Source organism: Corvus hawaiiensis, chromosome 4 (genome assembly GCF_020740725.1).
Source record: "Corvus hawaiiensis isolate bCorHaw1 chromosome 4, bCorHaw1.pri.cur, whole genome shotgun sequence".
NCBI lineage: Eukaryota > Metazoa > Chordata > Aves > Passeriformes > Corvidae > Corvus > Corvus hawaiiensis.
The window spans coordinates 12,602,624-12,614,948 of NC_063216.1; the positions used below are offsets into that span (position 1 = coordinate 12,602,624).

At 37.5% G+C, this 12,325-nt stretch overlaps 1 protein-coding gene across 1 annotated transcript in view; it reads right to left on the reverse strand.

The window, feature by feature from the left end:
• Nucleotides 1–12,325, reverse strand: part of SMC1B (structural maintenance of chromosomes 1B) — a 29,622-nt gene that overhangs the window by 2,756 nt on the left and 14,541 nt on the right. Inside the window, exons 13-23 of the mRNA XM_048300935.1 lie at nt 11,775–11,912; nt 11,185–11,301; nt 8,598–8,704; nt 7,703–7,844; nt 6,785–6,930; nt 5,508–5,661; nt 4,070–4,168; nt 3,037–3,193; nt 2,316–2,470; nt 783–934; nt 308–377 (exon numbers count right to left, since the gene is read on the reverse strand). Of these exons, the coding sequence (XP_048156892.1) occupies nt 308–377; nt 783–934; nt 2,316–2,470; nt 3,037–3,193; nt 4,070–4,168; nt 5,508–5,661; nt 6,785–6,930; nt 7,703–7,844; nt 8,598–8,704; nt 11,185–11,301; nt 11,775–11,912 (1,437 nt within the window). The remainder of the gene's footprint in view (nt 1–307; nt 378–782; nt 935–2,315; nt 2,471–3,036; nt 3,194–4,069; nt 4,169–5,507; nt 5,662–6,784; nt 6,931–7,702; nt 7,845–8,597; nt 8,705–11,184; nt 11,302–11,774; nt 11,913–12,325) is intronic.

The following is a 12,325-nucleotide window of genomic DNA, read 5'->3' on the forward strand; positions in this document are numbered from 1 at the left end:
CCTTACAAATTCCCAGGTGCCCGCCAGGTCAGACTGTGCCGCATGGGGTTACGCTGCACACCTTCACACTCCTCACCACCTCCTCTCACCTTCACAGTTTAGAGGCCAATCAAACACACTTGGATTAAGGAATTTACACTTTGCCTATGTCTCATACCTCAGAGACCAATTACTTCAGCCCTAAATCCAATCTCATTTACAACAGGTTCAGTCAGGCTAATCAATCTCTGTATCCCAACACCCTGCAATGGAAGTAGCCACACTTCTACAAAAGGTACCAGATACTGCTGGTAAAAGACCAACTTACTTTATCAATGTTTGTGTTGTCCAGTGCAGCATCTATCTCATCCAAAATAAAAAAAGGAGCTGGACGAAAGCTGCAGAAGACAAGACGGTGTTTTGCATTGAGATACCAAAATGTTAATAAACATTCTAATTACTTGCTTACTCCATAAAAAAATGTTGACAATATTTTGCAATATTACTCTTATATTTATTTTAATTAAATAATTAGGTATCATTTAACATTTAATATTAAATAATAGACAACTTAATTAACAGTTAATATTTTAATTAACATAAAAATCTACATTGAATATATAAAGTCATGACGGATAAAGAATAAGGACTTCAGCAATGCTTGAATACTCCATTAGCAGAATTTTTTTAGTATGTGTGTAAGCATAACACTGTCTCTTTCTATCACCTATTCTCCAGGTATCTGGCCAAGTACCACAGTACTTCCTTTTTTTCCCTGGATAATCCCAGAACAGTTCTTTTACCTGTGTATGGCAAACACAAGAGCCAGGGCTGCCACTGTTTTTTCCCCTCCTGACAAACTGTCCATTGGCATAAAGCGCTTGCCTGGAGCCACACAATTAAAGCCAATGCCTTCCAGATAGGGCTCCTCAGGATTTTCAGGACTAAGGAATGCCTGGAAACAAATACATTTAATTGTTAATAGTGACATTTATAAAATTATTTAGATGGGTAGTTCTTAGGTTTAAAGACTGCCTGAGCTAGTGAGGAAACCAGTGAGTTTGCTTCACTTTTAGGGAACCTGTTCATCCATTCTGAGAGTAACATTATCCAATTCCCAGAGAGTATGGTTTTGCTAACAAACCAGGAACCAAGAGGCTCAGTAACAACACCAGTAAAGAAATGGCAGCACATATTTATTATTGACAAATTTTCAACTACTGAACAAACTTGATTTTATCACCTTTTATGTAACTGCTTTGTTTTTTTTAATTATTAAAATGTTACACTTCAAAAGCAGGTTTCTTCTTTTTTGGCCTGGAAGACAATATATTTGCAAAATTGCATTTTTCTGGTGAAAGGCTGGCTTTATAGAACCTAGCTTTGAGCTAGGTTGGACAAAGACTGCTTGTATTAAAGTCTTCTTCTGTACTTTGTATCCTGGTTCCCAGGGCCAAAATTTAAAAGCATTATTTTAAAGGAACCACCATTTTTCCAAACCACTAAAAGGACGATGGGTAAGAAGATCTTTGCTACGTGGTTTATTTTTCTCATTAATAGAAGAGACAATAAAATAATACAGACTCTTCCCCGCTGCACAGGTGGAGACAGATAGAACAGAAATTTCCTTACTTAACCCTCATTTCAAATGTCTCCTCTCAGATCACAGACATAACGGAAGAAAACCAAACGAACACACAACATGCTGAGGGAAAATACAAAATCTTACGACAGACAAGAGTTCAATCCCTTAAACATTCCACAGTCTATGGAATTTGACGTAACCAAAGCATTTGGGAGTTCCCCCTTGACTTTTGGTGTTAATACAGGAATAGTAACAAAGAATTGTGGGACAATTTTTCTACATGTTTCTTAAAAGTTGCAAACATATTATGTCTGTGTTTTCTAAATATTTAAGTGGGGTAGAAGGTGCTTCAAGACCTTGTACAAAACACTAGCACTGATTTATGATTTTTAGCTGTCTGTACTAACGATTAATATTTGTATCACCTGATTTGTAAACCAATGTTATTTTTAAATGAAGTACTCAATTACATTTCACACTTTTGTTCTGATAATTTACAAGTTTGCTAAAAGCAAAGAGGAAAACTAAGCCAAGCTGAGTAGTTCCCAATTTTGTTCACAGATTACCTCTCTCTGTCTAATGTCAAGCATACTTTGACTTATCACCTATTCCTTCCCTGACCCTAAACTTCTGTAGTCTATTTCTGTAATTTTCATCTTTAGGACTGAGACTGTCTTTGGAAACCAAAAGTGCTATTTGATACTTAGCATCCACTAAGGCCTTTAAGGCAAAGCCCCTGAACATGACACACCTGAGCACTAGTGTTCCTGCAAAGCTTCTTGTAGATCCTGTCAATGGCTATGGAGGCATGCTCAAAGCACCGGCTAAACAGCTCATATCTCCTTTTTTTCACCTCTTCAAATTCCTGTTTGCATATTCTGGCCTCCTTTCTGCTGGTCTCAAAAGCTACGGGGAAAAAACCCAAAATCACAGGAATTACTCCTCTGTGCCACAATTGTCTGGAGCAAGGAATAAAATTCTCCTAGTTCCTTCTGGGAGCCAGGCAGCCCTAAGCAGCACCAGCACTGACCTGGTACAGCTCCAGAACCCCTTAGGTTTCTTACATTGTTAATGTCTGCAAAACTCTCTGAGGATACTCATAATTTTGCAGAAATGCTCATGTCTGAGTTTTGGACAACACACACAGTTCCTTCAGTTATGTAAGAAAAATTTTAGCAATTTTAACATTAAAGTCAGTAATTCTCAGAAAGCAAGTAAAAATACTTTATGATGTCATGTGGGAAACAAATATCTTCCCAATCATTCAAACTGTATTTCAACAAACTACTGCTCACTCAAGTGTATGTTACTGAATTGTTTACATATAATTAGATAACTGAGGATAAACACTTGAGCACAAAAAAATACTTTGATATCTGAAAGGAGCAAAGCCAGCAGGACCAACCCCAAGAAAAGGAATTCCAATTAGGGTGAAATCTCAAAAGTGACTGACATGAAAGACTCAGTGTTACCATCTATTGATTCTTGGAACTTGTCTCGAGCTGTCTGTAATTTCTCTCCTGCTCTCAGGTTTGGAGCAGCTGTCTTCATTAACGTGACCTCTTTACATTTGATTTCCTGCTGCATTTGCTTAACATGATCCTCTATATCTTTATCAGATTCTAGTTCCTAAAGAAAAAAAAAAAGAGCAATCTAATTTGCTTTTAGGCCAAGACATTTCAATACATACAGCACGCACTCATGGTTCCTGAAACAATTACCCACTTATTAATAGCTTTAACTGGAAACGCAACTGAAGATGCCACCCAGGTCTTACCTCTTGCAATGAATCTACCAAGCCCTCACTATTCTCCCCCAAGACCTTTAAAAACAGGGAACCAATTCCTTTCCCTTGATTCCCTTTTTAAAATACAGCACAGGAGCAGAATTAGTGCTTCACTCCTTCATTTTTAAAGGAGAGGTTCTCATGAATTCTTTGAGATAAGTTCCAGTGATGACAGATTCATCCTTTGCTCTGTGCTTAGCCTTGGACATTTAACTATCTTCCTCAAGATTAAAAAGGAAAACAAAATTACAAAACCTGCTGAGAAAATGTGACCTAATGGGCTGTTAGACACGGAAGGATGGGAAGCCCCAGTCTCTGCAAATGCCACAGAAGGTAAACAACCCCCCACATCCTTGGGTTCTGGAGTTTTGAGCCTTTACTTCAAGGCAGAAAGTAAAGGAGGAGAGGGGAAAAAAAAAAAAAAAAAAAAAAAATCAAGGTTATATTAAGTCTCTCAATTCCGTTTTTGTGGTTCAAGTAAGCTGTAAGTTAAAGCCAGTTACATGGGAAACTGATCTATCTAGAAATCCCACACATCAGTGCTATGTCATGAGTGCAAAACTACAGCACGTATACACATGCACTTCAGCTTAGCAGTGTTTTTACCATGTGCCACTTAAAGACCACGGTGAAGAATAAATAAACAACAAATAAAGTATTTTTCACAAAAATAAAAATCAAACACTCCATCTCTAATAATTTCAGACAAAGATGATTACCTTTAGCTCGACTTCTAGGGCACTGTAGTCTATCTGAATTCTCTCTTCCCTTTCATAGATCCCTGATAGAGTCTGGGTGCCTTCTATTTCAGTTCCTAGCTATAAGATGAAGGACATTTTAAAATTAAGAGACAGTGGTAACATGGTACAAGGTAAACTTAATCCATGGGTCTTCCTCTGGCCCAAATGGACTGAGGAGTTAAGATCTCATGAGCCTAATTAGCACCCACACCTGTTAAATAAAGATGAAAACATCTGCTAAACTCAGCTTGAAGCTATGTTGAAAGCAGCAGCAATTTGTTTATAACATATTTACAACACAGTACAACCTGTAAATCTCCTGACTGGAAAGATTTACACTCCCTGATTCCTCAACCCCTTCCAAGGGAAGGCTGAACTGTGTAAACTGAGGCATTTCCTCCACTCAGTCAACCTCAAAAGAAACAAGGAGCTTCAGTTCTATATGGCATAAGCAGAGAACCTTCTACTCCTCGTAGGCTGAATTTCAGTCACTTTCCCTCAAATGAAACATGTGCCACCTCTCATTATTAGACCCCTTTCCCACCAAGATGCTTCCTCAGAACCAAATCTTGCTGGTCTTCTCAGTGAGATTAATTAAGAATCCACATCGTTATTCCTTCTGCTCACCTCCTTGGTTTCCTCTCTTCCTTATTCAGGAACAGTGAGAGCTGAGTTCCTACATCCTTTGATCACTAGCAGTTCTGTTCCTTCGCAGACTGCTCACCCCACCTCATTGGCTGCATTTTGTCTCCTGCCCAGTTCACACCTATCCTCCAGCAAAAATACTTTTCTAAGGAATGGGTTCAAGACTCCTTCCAAATTCAAACACATGTAGTAAGTTCTTCAAAACCCACAGCTCATTTCTTTTGTAACAGTGCAGAAAGTTTATTTCTCCTCACAAAAATATGTTGGAAAAGGAGGGAAGATGAAGACAAGTAACGAGGGGCAATCATCAGACAGCAGGAATGTTTCTACTTTAGCCTATCCCTGATTTCTGTGAATATCTACATCTACTGAACACAAAAGGATGATTTTACGTACAGCATTTATATTATGGATGATTGACCAAATGTGATCTCAACCCTTGCACAAGCCATATTTATTTACATTTCCAAACTGACCCCTGTGTATCCTCTTATGTATCTTCGTACCAATTTTCTTGTCCCACAAGATTTTATGTATTTCACAGAAGTATGTTTCAAGCACAAGCAAAAATACTTGCAAACAATATTTCTGTCTACAAAAATAAAAAGAAATACTTCTTTTGAATGAAAGAGACCTGATCACACAAATAGAGCATATTTGTTTGAATAGTACTATGTAAGACAAACAGTCCTGTAAGAAGCGAAAAAGGATCTTTAAATTAATAAGTAAGTGCTCCTCTATGATATCTATCTCCTGTAAACACTTTAAGTACCTCTACTTCACTGATGTCATCCAGTGATCCAAACAGTAACTTGATTTTCAAGTCCTGCACCTTGCATTCAAGCAGCAGATTGTGTCGCTTTAATCTCTTCTCTTCCAGAGAGGTTTCTAGAGCTGTAGCTTCCCTCTGCAACTTTGTGGCTTCTCTACATGCACAAAGGGCACAAAACAACTCAAGAGTGGAAAACCACTGCTAATAACATCCACAGAAAAACAGCAAGATAAATACAGCATGGAAAACAGATTCCAAGCACCAAGAGTGCTCTTTCCTCTGCAGTAATCCCCATCAAATACAAAGGAAAAATGGTACTGTACTTCTGCCATCCCCTCCATTTTCCTGAATTACTCCAGAGGGAGCCTCAGTCTCAGTACATTGCCAAGTTCACTTAAAGGCATGTTCAAATACCCATCTTTCCTAATTACAGCCTACCCCTGAACTCTAGTGAACACGTATGGAGATTTGATCCTTCAACATGTAAACAAGTATCTTTTATCATTACTCTTCTTGAAACAGCTTGATTCTTTGCAACCAATTCCTCTGATAGCACAAAGTTACCATCAGCAGAAACATCTTGTTAAAATTACACACAATACAAATTAATAGGCATACAGTTCATAAGTTTATAGAAAATTCCACAAGTTTACCTAGCCATACTGTGCCAACATGATGGGGTTTTAAAACACAGAGATGACTCCTGATTAAAGGACAGTAGCCACATCAATAATAAGCAAGCACCACAAAACTGAAGTATAAACTGTCCACAAAGGAATTGATTTAATATAATAGTAGGACAAAATAATGACCTAAAATTAGTATTAGTTTAAGGTATCCAACACATGAAAAGTCTGGAAAAATAACAATGAAATTGGAAAATAAAAATGTTCCCATTAATTGGGCCTACTGTACAACTCAAACTAAATTGTGGAACTACCAGGGAACTTCACGTGCCCCCAGTCAAGCTGTAAGCTACTACATACTGACCACAAGAGATCAGAGATCTGTGGGCAGAGATCACAGTGAGACCCAAGACTAGGCAGGTAATGAAATTATTCTATATGGTTTATGGAATGGCTCTCTTGAAATACTCTCCTTCACACACTGAATTAGAAACACTGTTAAACTAAGGCACACTGTAGATGCAGATCACTATGTCTCTAATAAATCTTTCACAAGAAAACAAAACAAGAGAAATCCAAACAGGTGATCACTAAATCCCTTCTAAATATTATCCCGTTAATCATCTTCCCAGGAGTACAAGTAGGAATTACCTATTAAGAGTTAACATCGTCTTTCTGAACTCTTCAACTTCATTTTGGCTTTTTGTAAGCTCAGATTTATGAGCACTTAATCTATCCTTAAGGTGTTGCTGCTCCTCCAAAAGTTCATTCACTTTTTTTAGAAGCTTTTCCTCATCCTGCATAGAAATATTTGAAGTTTTAACCTCCCACCAAGAATCTAGATCTGGAACATCTACTATAGAGAAAGGAGAAGTTAAAGTTTAAACCTGTTACATTCAGATGTGTTACAGCACAAGATCTGAAAAGGCACTGGAGAGAGGGGGTTTCCCCCACTTTGTGGCAGTTTTATACACTTCACTTTTTGTTTTTTGTTCAAAGCACATCTTTTCTCCTTCCCTTTTCTGTGAACAAGCACAGTTTCTTTAACAAGCACCATCAGCACAATACAGGATAAACACTGTGAAGGAGGACTCCATACATATTACTTCAACTAAAAATCTAAATCGGTTTCAAAGCATTATTTTAAATGTGTTAGTGGCTGTAAAGTAGCTTAAAGATGTAAAGCACTAGAGTTGTTTGCTCTTACTCATAAAATCTTCTGCTGAATCTGAGCCACATGCTGCTGGTTTTATCTGTAGTTGTATGTTGCCTTTTCATATCAACTGAACACATTAACTGAACAAAATATAAAATAATACTGTACAGACAGTAATCCAAAACTTAATTTTTAGTAAACTTATTTTTAATAATAAATAAGCATCCAAATACAACAGTTTATTCCAAGGTTAAAATGCAATATGCATCTGCATTTTTTAAGTAATTACCAAGTCAAAACTAAATTAACCTCTTGAAAAATTAATCCACAGCATCAACTACATTTATTCAAAATTGGAACTGAGAGGAAAGAATGCACTGAATTACGGAGACAGACATTGATTTTACACTTACCTTCTGTAGCTTGATAATCTCAGCTTCATCTTTATGAACTGTCTCCCTCAACTTGCTGACTGAGTTTGTTAATTTTTGTAGATGATCACGATTATACTCCAGCTGAATCTTCAGTCGTGTCCTCTGATTTTCAAACTCCAGTCTAGTCAAAGTACAGGATTTAAAACCAGTTCTTACAAAGCAGGCTAGTAACTGTGATTGGACTCTATTTAGATACCATTACTGTATCTTCTATATGAACACAAAACCTGGCATACATTGATTCTACTATACCACATCCTGTGGATATATGGGAAATCACAAAGATACAGTGATATTAGTTAAAAAAATACAATATAGCCACATCAATATGGAAAGTGACACTTGAACTTCAACCATCAGTTCATTTTATCATTTTCCTCCTAAAATACAAATCTATGGTGCAGTGACACAAGAGAGAAACACTAGGTGAGGTCACATGTGAAAAACTCAAGAGCCTGTCTTCCTTAAGAGTATGTTCCTATACGAAACACCTGCATCTTACACCCAGTTTTCCTTAAGATTTTTCGAACACAAGTGACCCTTCATGCTATTCTCAATCTGGGATAGTGCAATTTTTCAATGTAGGTTTCAGAAAACTATTTCTTTACAATAGTGCTACCAAAATAGTAAATGTTACCTTTCAAGTTTGTTGCAAGCAGTCCCTGACTGTCTAACAAACCCAAACCACAGCAGTGATCTAACTAATCCTTGTCTAACTAATTCGTAGCAGTGGCCTACCTAATCCTTACAGTAATAAAGAGAACCTTCTACATCCTCTAGGACTTTGTGCTATTTCCTGTGAGGGAGTTTCTCAAGTACCAGTGTGCCCAATCTAATACCGACCCCTGGTTTACATTTCAGTGCCATATATCACCTTCTCTTATCGATCTCCTCTTGTTGTCTCACATGTTCTTGTTCATACACACGAATATTTTCTATACCAATTTCTTCACAGAATTCCCGGAAAACATCATCTTCAACCTTTGAAAACAGAGAAATGGAACAAAAAATGATTATACTATTTTTCAACTCACAGATGTAAAATATTCAATCACTTCATGCTACAGACTGGATTTTTAAGATACTTCAAGAAAACAGCTAACAACTACTGAGAAGTAATTTGTATTTGAAATTTTCAAATAACATTTTCAGTCCAAATGCCAGACATATGGCATATGTGCCTGTGAGCTACCAAGTGTAACTCCAACCTAAGATGATCTTGACAGCACCTGGTCATTCCGAAGACAAAAGTCATCACAGTTGTAACCTGCTTCCCTGGTTTTGCCTGTTGTTCCCAGACAGCGGAAGAAGAGAAAGCTGGACAGGACACTAATTAGATACACCAGATTTCTTGGAGTTGTAGTTCAGTTTTTTATTTGAATCCTTTCAAGACAACCATTAATATTAATTACTGTGCTCCATTTATAGAAAAGTCATAGCAAAAACTCTGCCATGGAATATCTAATCTCCTAATGATACAGTAGATATTAACAAAAGCATCAGCCAAAACCAATTCTAAAATTTTGAAGAAAAATTTAAGCAGGCAAATACTAGGTAGAATGTATATGGCTGAACTGAAGGAAGAAATAGCAACAGCCTATTTAAAAGGAAACCCAATGGACTGAACAAAATTTTACGAGAACTCTACAGGTCAAAACCTGGTATTGTTGATATTGTTTTAGTATTCAGGCTTTTTTAGCCAGGTATCAAATACTACATCAAACCAAGTTACATTCTCCAAGTTACACTACTCTTTGGAAACCGATGATTGCTCCAAATGATAGCCCCTTTTTTTTTTTTTTCAGAATAAGCAAAATAAAAGTTCCCTGTACCTGGAATTCTTACAAGCTTAACCATCAATGACATTCTCAGTGTTTGCAGATGACAGACACCTGCACTCCCTCATGACTGCACCCCAAGCAAGACAGAGAACCAGCAGCAATTTTGGCTTGTTCTTAAATGTAGAATTCCAGTCATGAATTAATCCCAGACTGACTGATGAAAATGGGTCAGAAGCCAGGAACTAAATTAAAGATGTATGATACAGCCTGAGTTACTACGGACAGTGGTGAGGAATCTCTCCTTCTCCAGCATTTACACCAGCATCTTAAGTCGTAGGCTGTGAATTTTCCAGATAAAGCTGCAGTACCACTTTTCCACAGCTTATACCAGATTTCTTTGTTTGGCAAGAGTAGGAACAAAGGCAGCTTCAAGATGCAGGTAGAGATGAGATGCCTATTTCCCCAAGAGGTCAGTTACTGCCTACTCTAGCAGAACACAGTAGGAAACCCCTCCTAGCATCACATTAGGCTTTACTAACATTCCCTTCACTGAATGCCTTCAGTCTCTTCATGACAACCCTGCTCTTCCATCTGCCCAGTGTCTGTATGAACTGTTCTGGGGAGCACGGGAAGATCAGCAAATGACAGGGAAACTGAGGGATGAGATGGCAGAAGTGTCTACACAAACACCAGCTGAGAAACCTAGGTGGTAGATCACATATCATAGGGAACTTTTCCTGTTGCTGATAAGAAGCAGACAGGAGCAGATTCTAAAGACAAAAGCTGTTTAGTATTCTAACAGGTAATGAATTTGGACAGGTGGGGTAGAACAAGATCTCCAAGTTCTCCATCACCTACAGCTCAAAAGAGAGGGTGAAAGAAGAACACTCAGTTATATCACAGGCTAGCTCCACCTTCCCTGAATTGGACTTGAACACAGGTATACAACCGTCTTAAAAAAAAAAAAATCAAAACCCAACAAAATACCAAAACAAATCCCAAAAACCACAACATGCAAAAAACCCGAAAGAACCTCCTTCCCACCCACCAAAGAAAAAACCAAACAACAAAACCACAAAAAGAAAACCTCTACAGAAACAAACAAACCCCACTAAACAGTGAAATAGGAATTTGCTGACAATTATCATGCACACCTCAGCGGCTTTCCCGGGGTAATCAGAGCATAGAGAATATGAAGCACAAATACTGGCTACTTCCCAAGAGAAAGGAACCTTCACACTATGCTGTTTTCCATCTACTTTCCTAGTATACAGGCCATCCCCCAGACATGTCACCTGTAGAGTTCAGAACACAGTCCTCTCACAGTACTGAGGACTCTTTTCAGCTCTAGAAAACTGTAGATACTAAGCAAAGCTTCATCTATTTGAGACACAGATGGATTTGGTTGGTTGGATTTGTGTTTAGCACTTGACAGTCACAGAACTTTGACTCTAAGGAAACCGATTTGCAAAGCTATGACACACATACACTAACATTCTCTGTTCACAGCTACCTTGGCAAGAAAGGTAGAGGATGTGGAGAGATTGCTGGAATAATGTACAAGCCTTGTTGACAAAACATTTTACAAAGTAAGAAGTTGTCCGGGTCTAAATGTCAGTAAAACACAGGTTTCTGTAGCCTAACAGCACAACATCTCAAAGCTCTGATGGAATGCATTACCTCGTTAATTTTTTTCTGAAATTCTTGTATTTTCTCTTTTCTTTGTACTACTCCTTCATTAAGCGTATCATACTGAGCCTCAATATTTAGCAGTTCACTTTCCAGTTTTGATTTTTCCTAGATAGAAAAAAAGGAAAAAGATGGTACTTTCTCTTAATAGAAGGATCAACTTTCTAGAAATTAAGAGACAGCTCTGTTCCATGTTAACTGTTTCTTCTGATTAGAAATTTAAATATTTTCTTCTCTAATGCCACTTAACCACTATTATTGCTAATCTGCATGTAACAATTAGTTTAAATGAGCAGAAAAGCAAACTAAATACCACATAAAGTGCACTTTGACTTACAGACTTCTGAAGGTTACTAAATGATAAACCAAGCTTTTTAAAACTACAATACAAAAAGCCTCATGTGAAGTACCCTGCAATCTTGTTTTTTATATTTTATCAATTCCTCACTTGTAACTGCTATATGTAAAACTTTAGCTGAATTTTAAAAACTACGTAAGGAAGTAGCATTACTTGATGAATAACTGCAGTTTAAAACAATACAATTATTAAACATGAAAATTATACAGAGTTAGTATTATACCATGAAGAGATTAGCAAGACGTTTCTTTTTAATAACGTCTAATTCACTCTGTGAATACTTAAGTCGTGTCTGAGTTCCTTGGCACTGAGCACGCAATTGCTTCAAGTCAGCCTCCTTCCGTCTGATCTTCATTAAGTCCTGGGAAAGTGTTATGGTGGAAGAAAAAGCATTTAAACAAAAGGCGTACTATTTGAAAATTATTTGTTTTTCAGCTTTTAAAGCTAGCCTCACTGACACAGGCCTCATTCAAGGTAAGGGCTGATAGCACAGGTCATATTCAATATTAATATTGTAATGGATTTGTTTCCCCCAAGAAAGTACCCACTGGCAGATTACATTACAACTCCATCCTTCTTAAAAAAAGTCAACACTAATGACACATTGTTTTACACTGGCAGGTTTTGGTTCATGCAAACATTCCCATGTTGACAGATCATATTGTCATTTTCACTACAAGTCTTCAGGTACTCTGAACAACAACTTTTTCCTGGAGGGAGCTTGGACCAACAGTCTTGTCCTGTATTTCCACCTGTGAGCTGAGAATCTCAGCT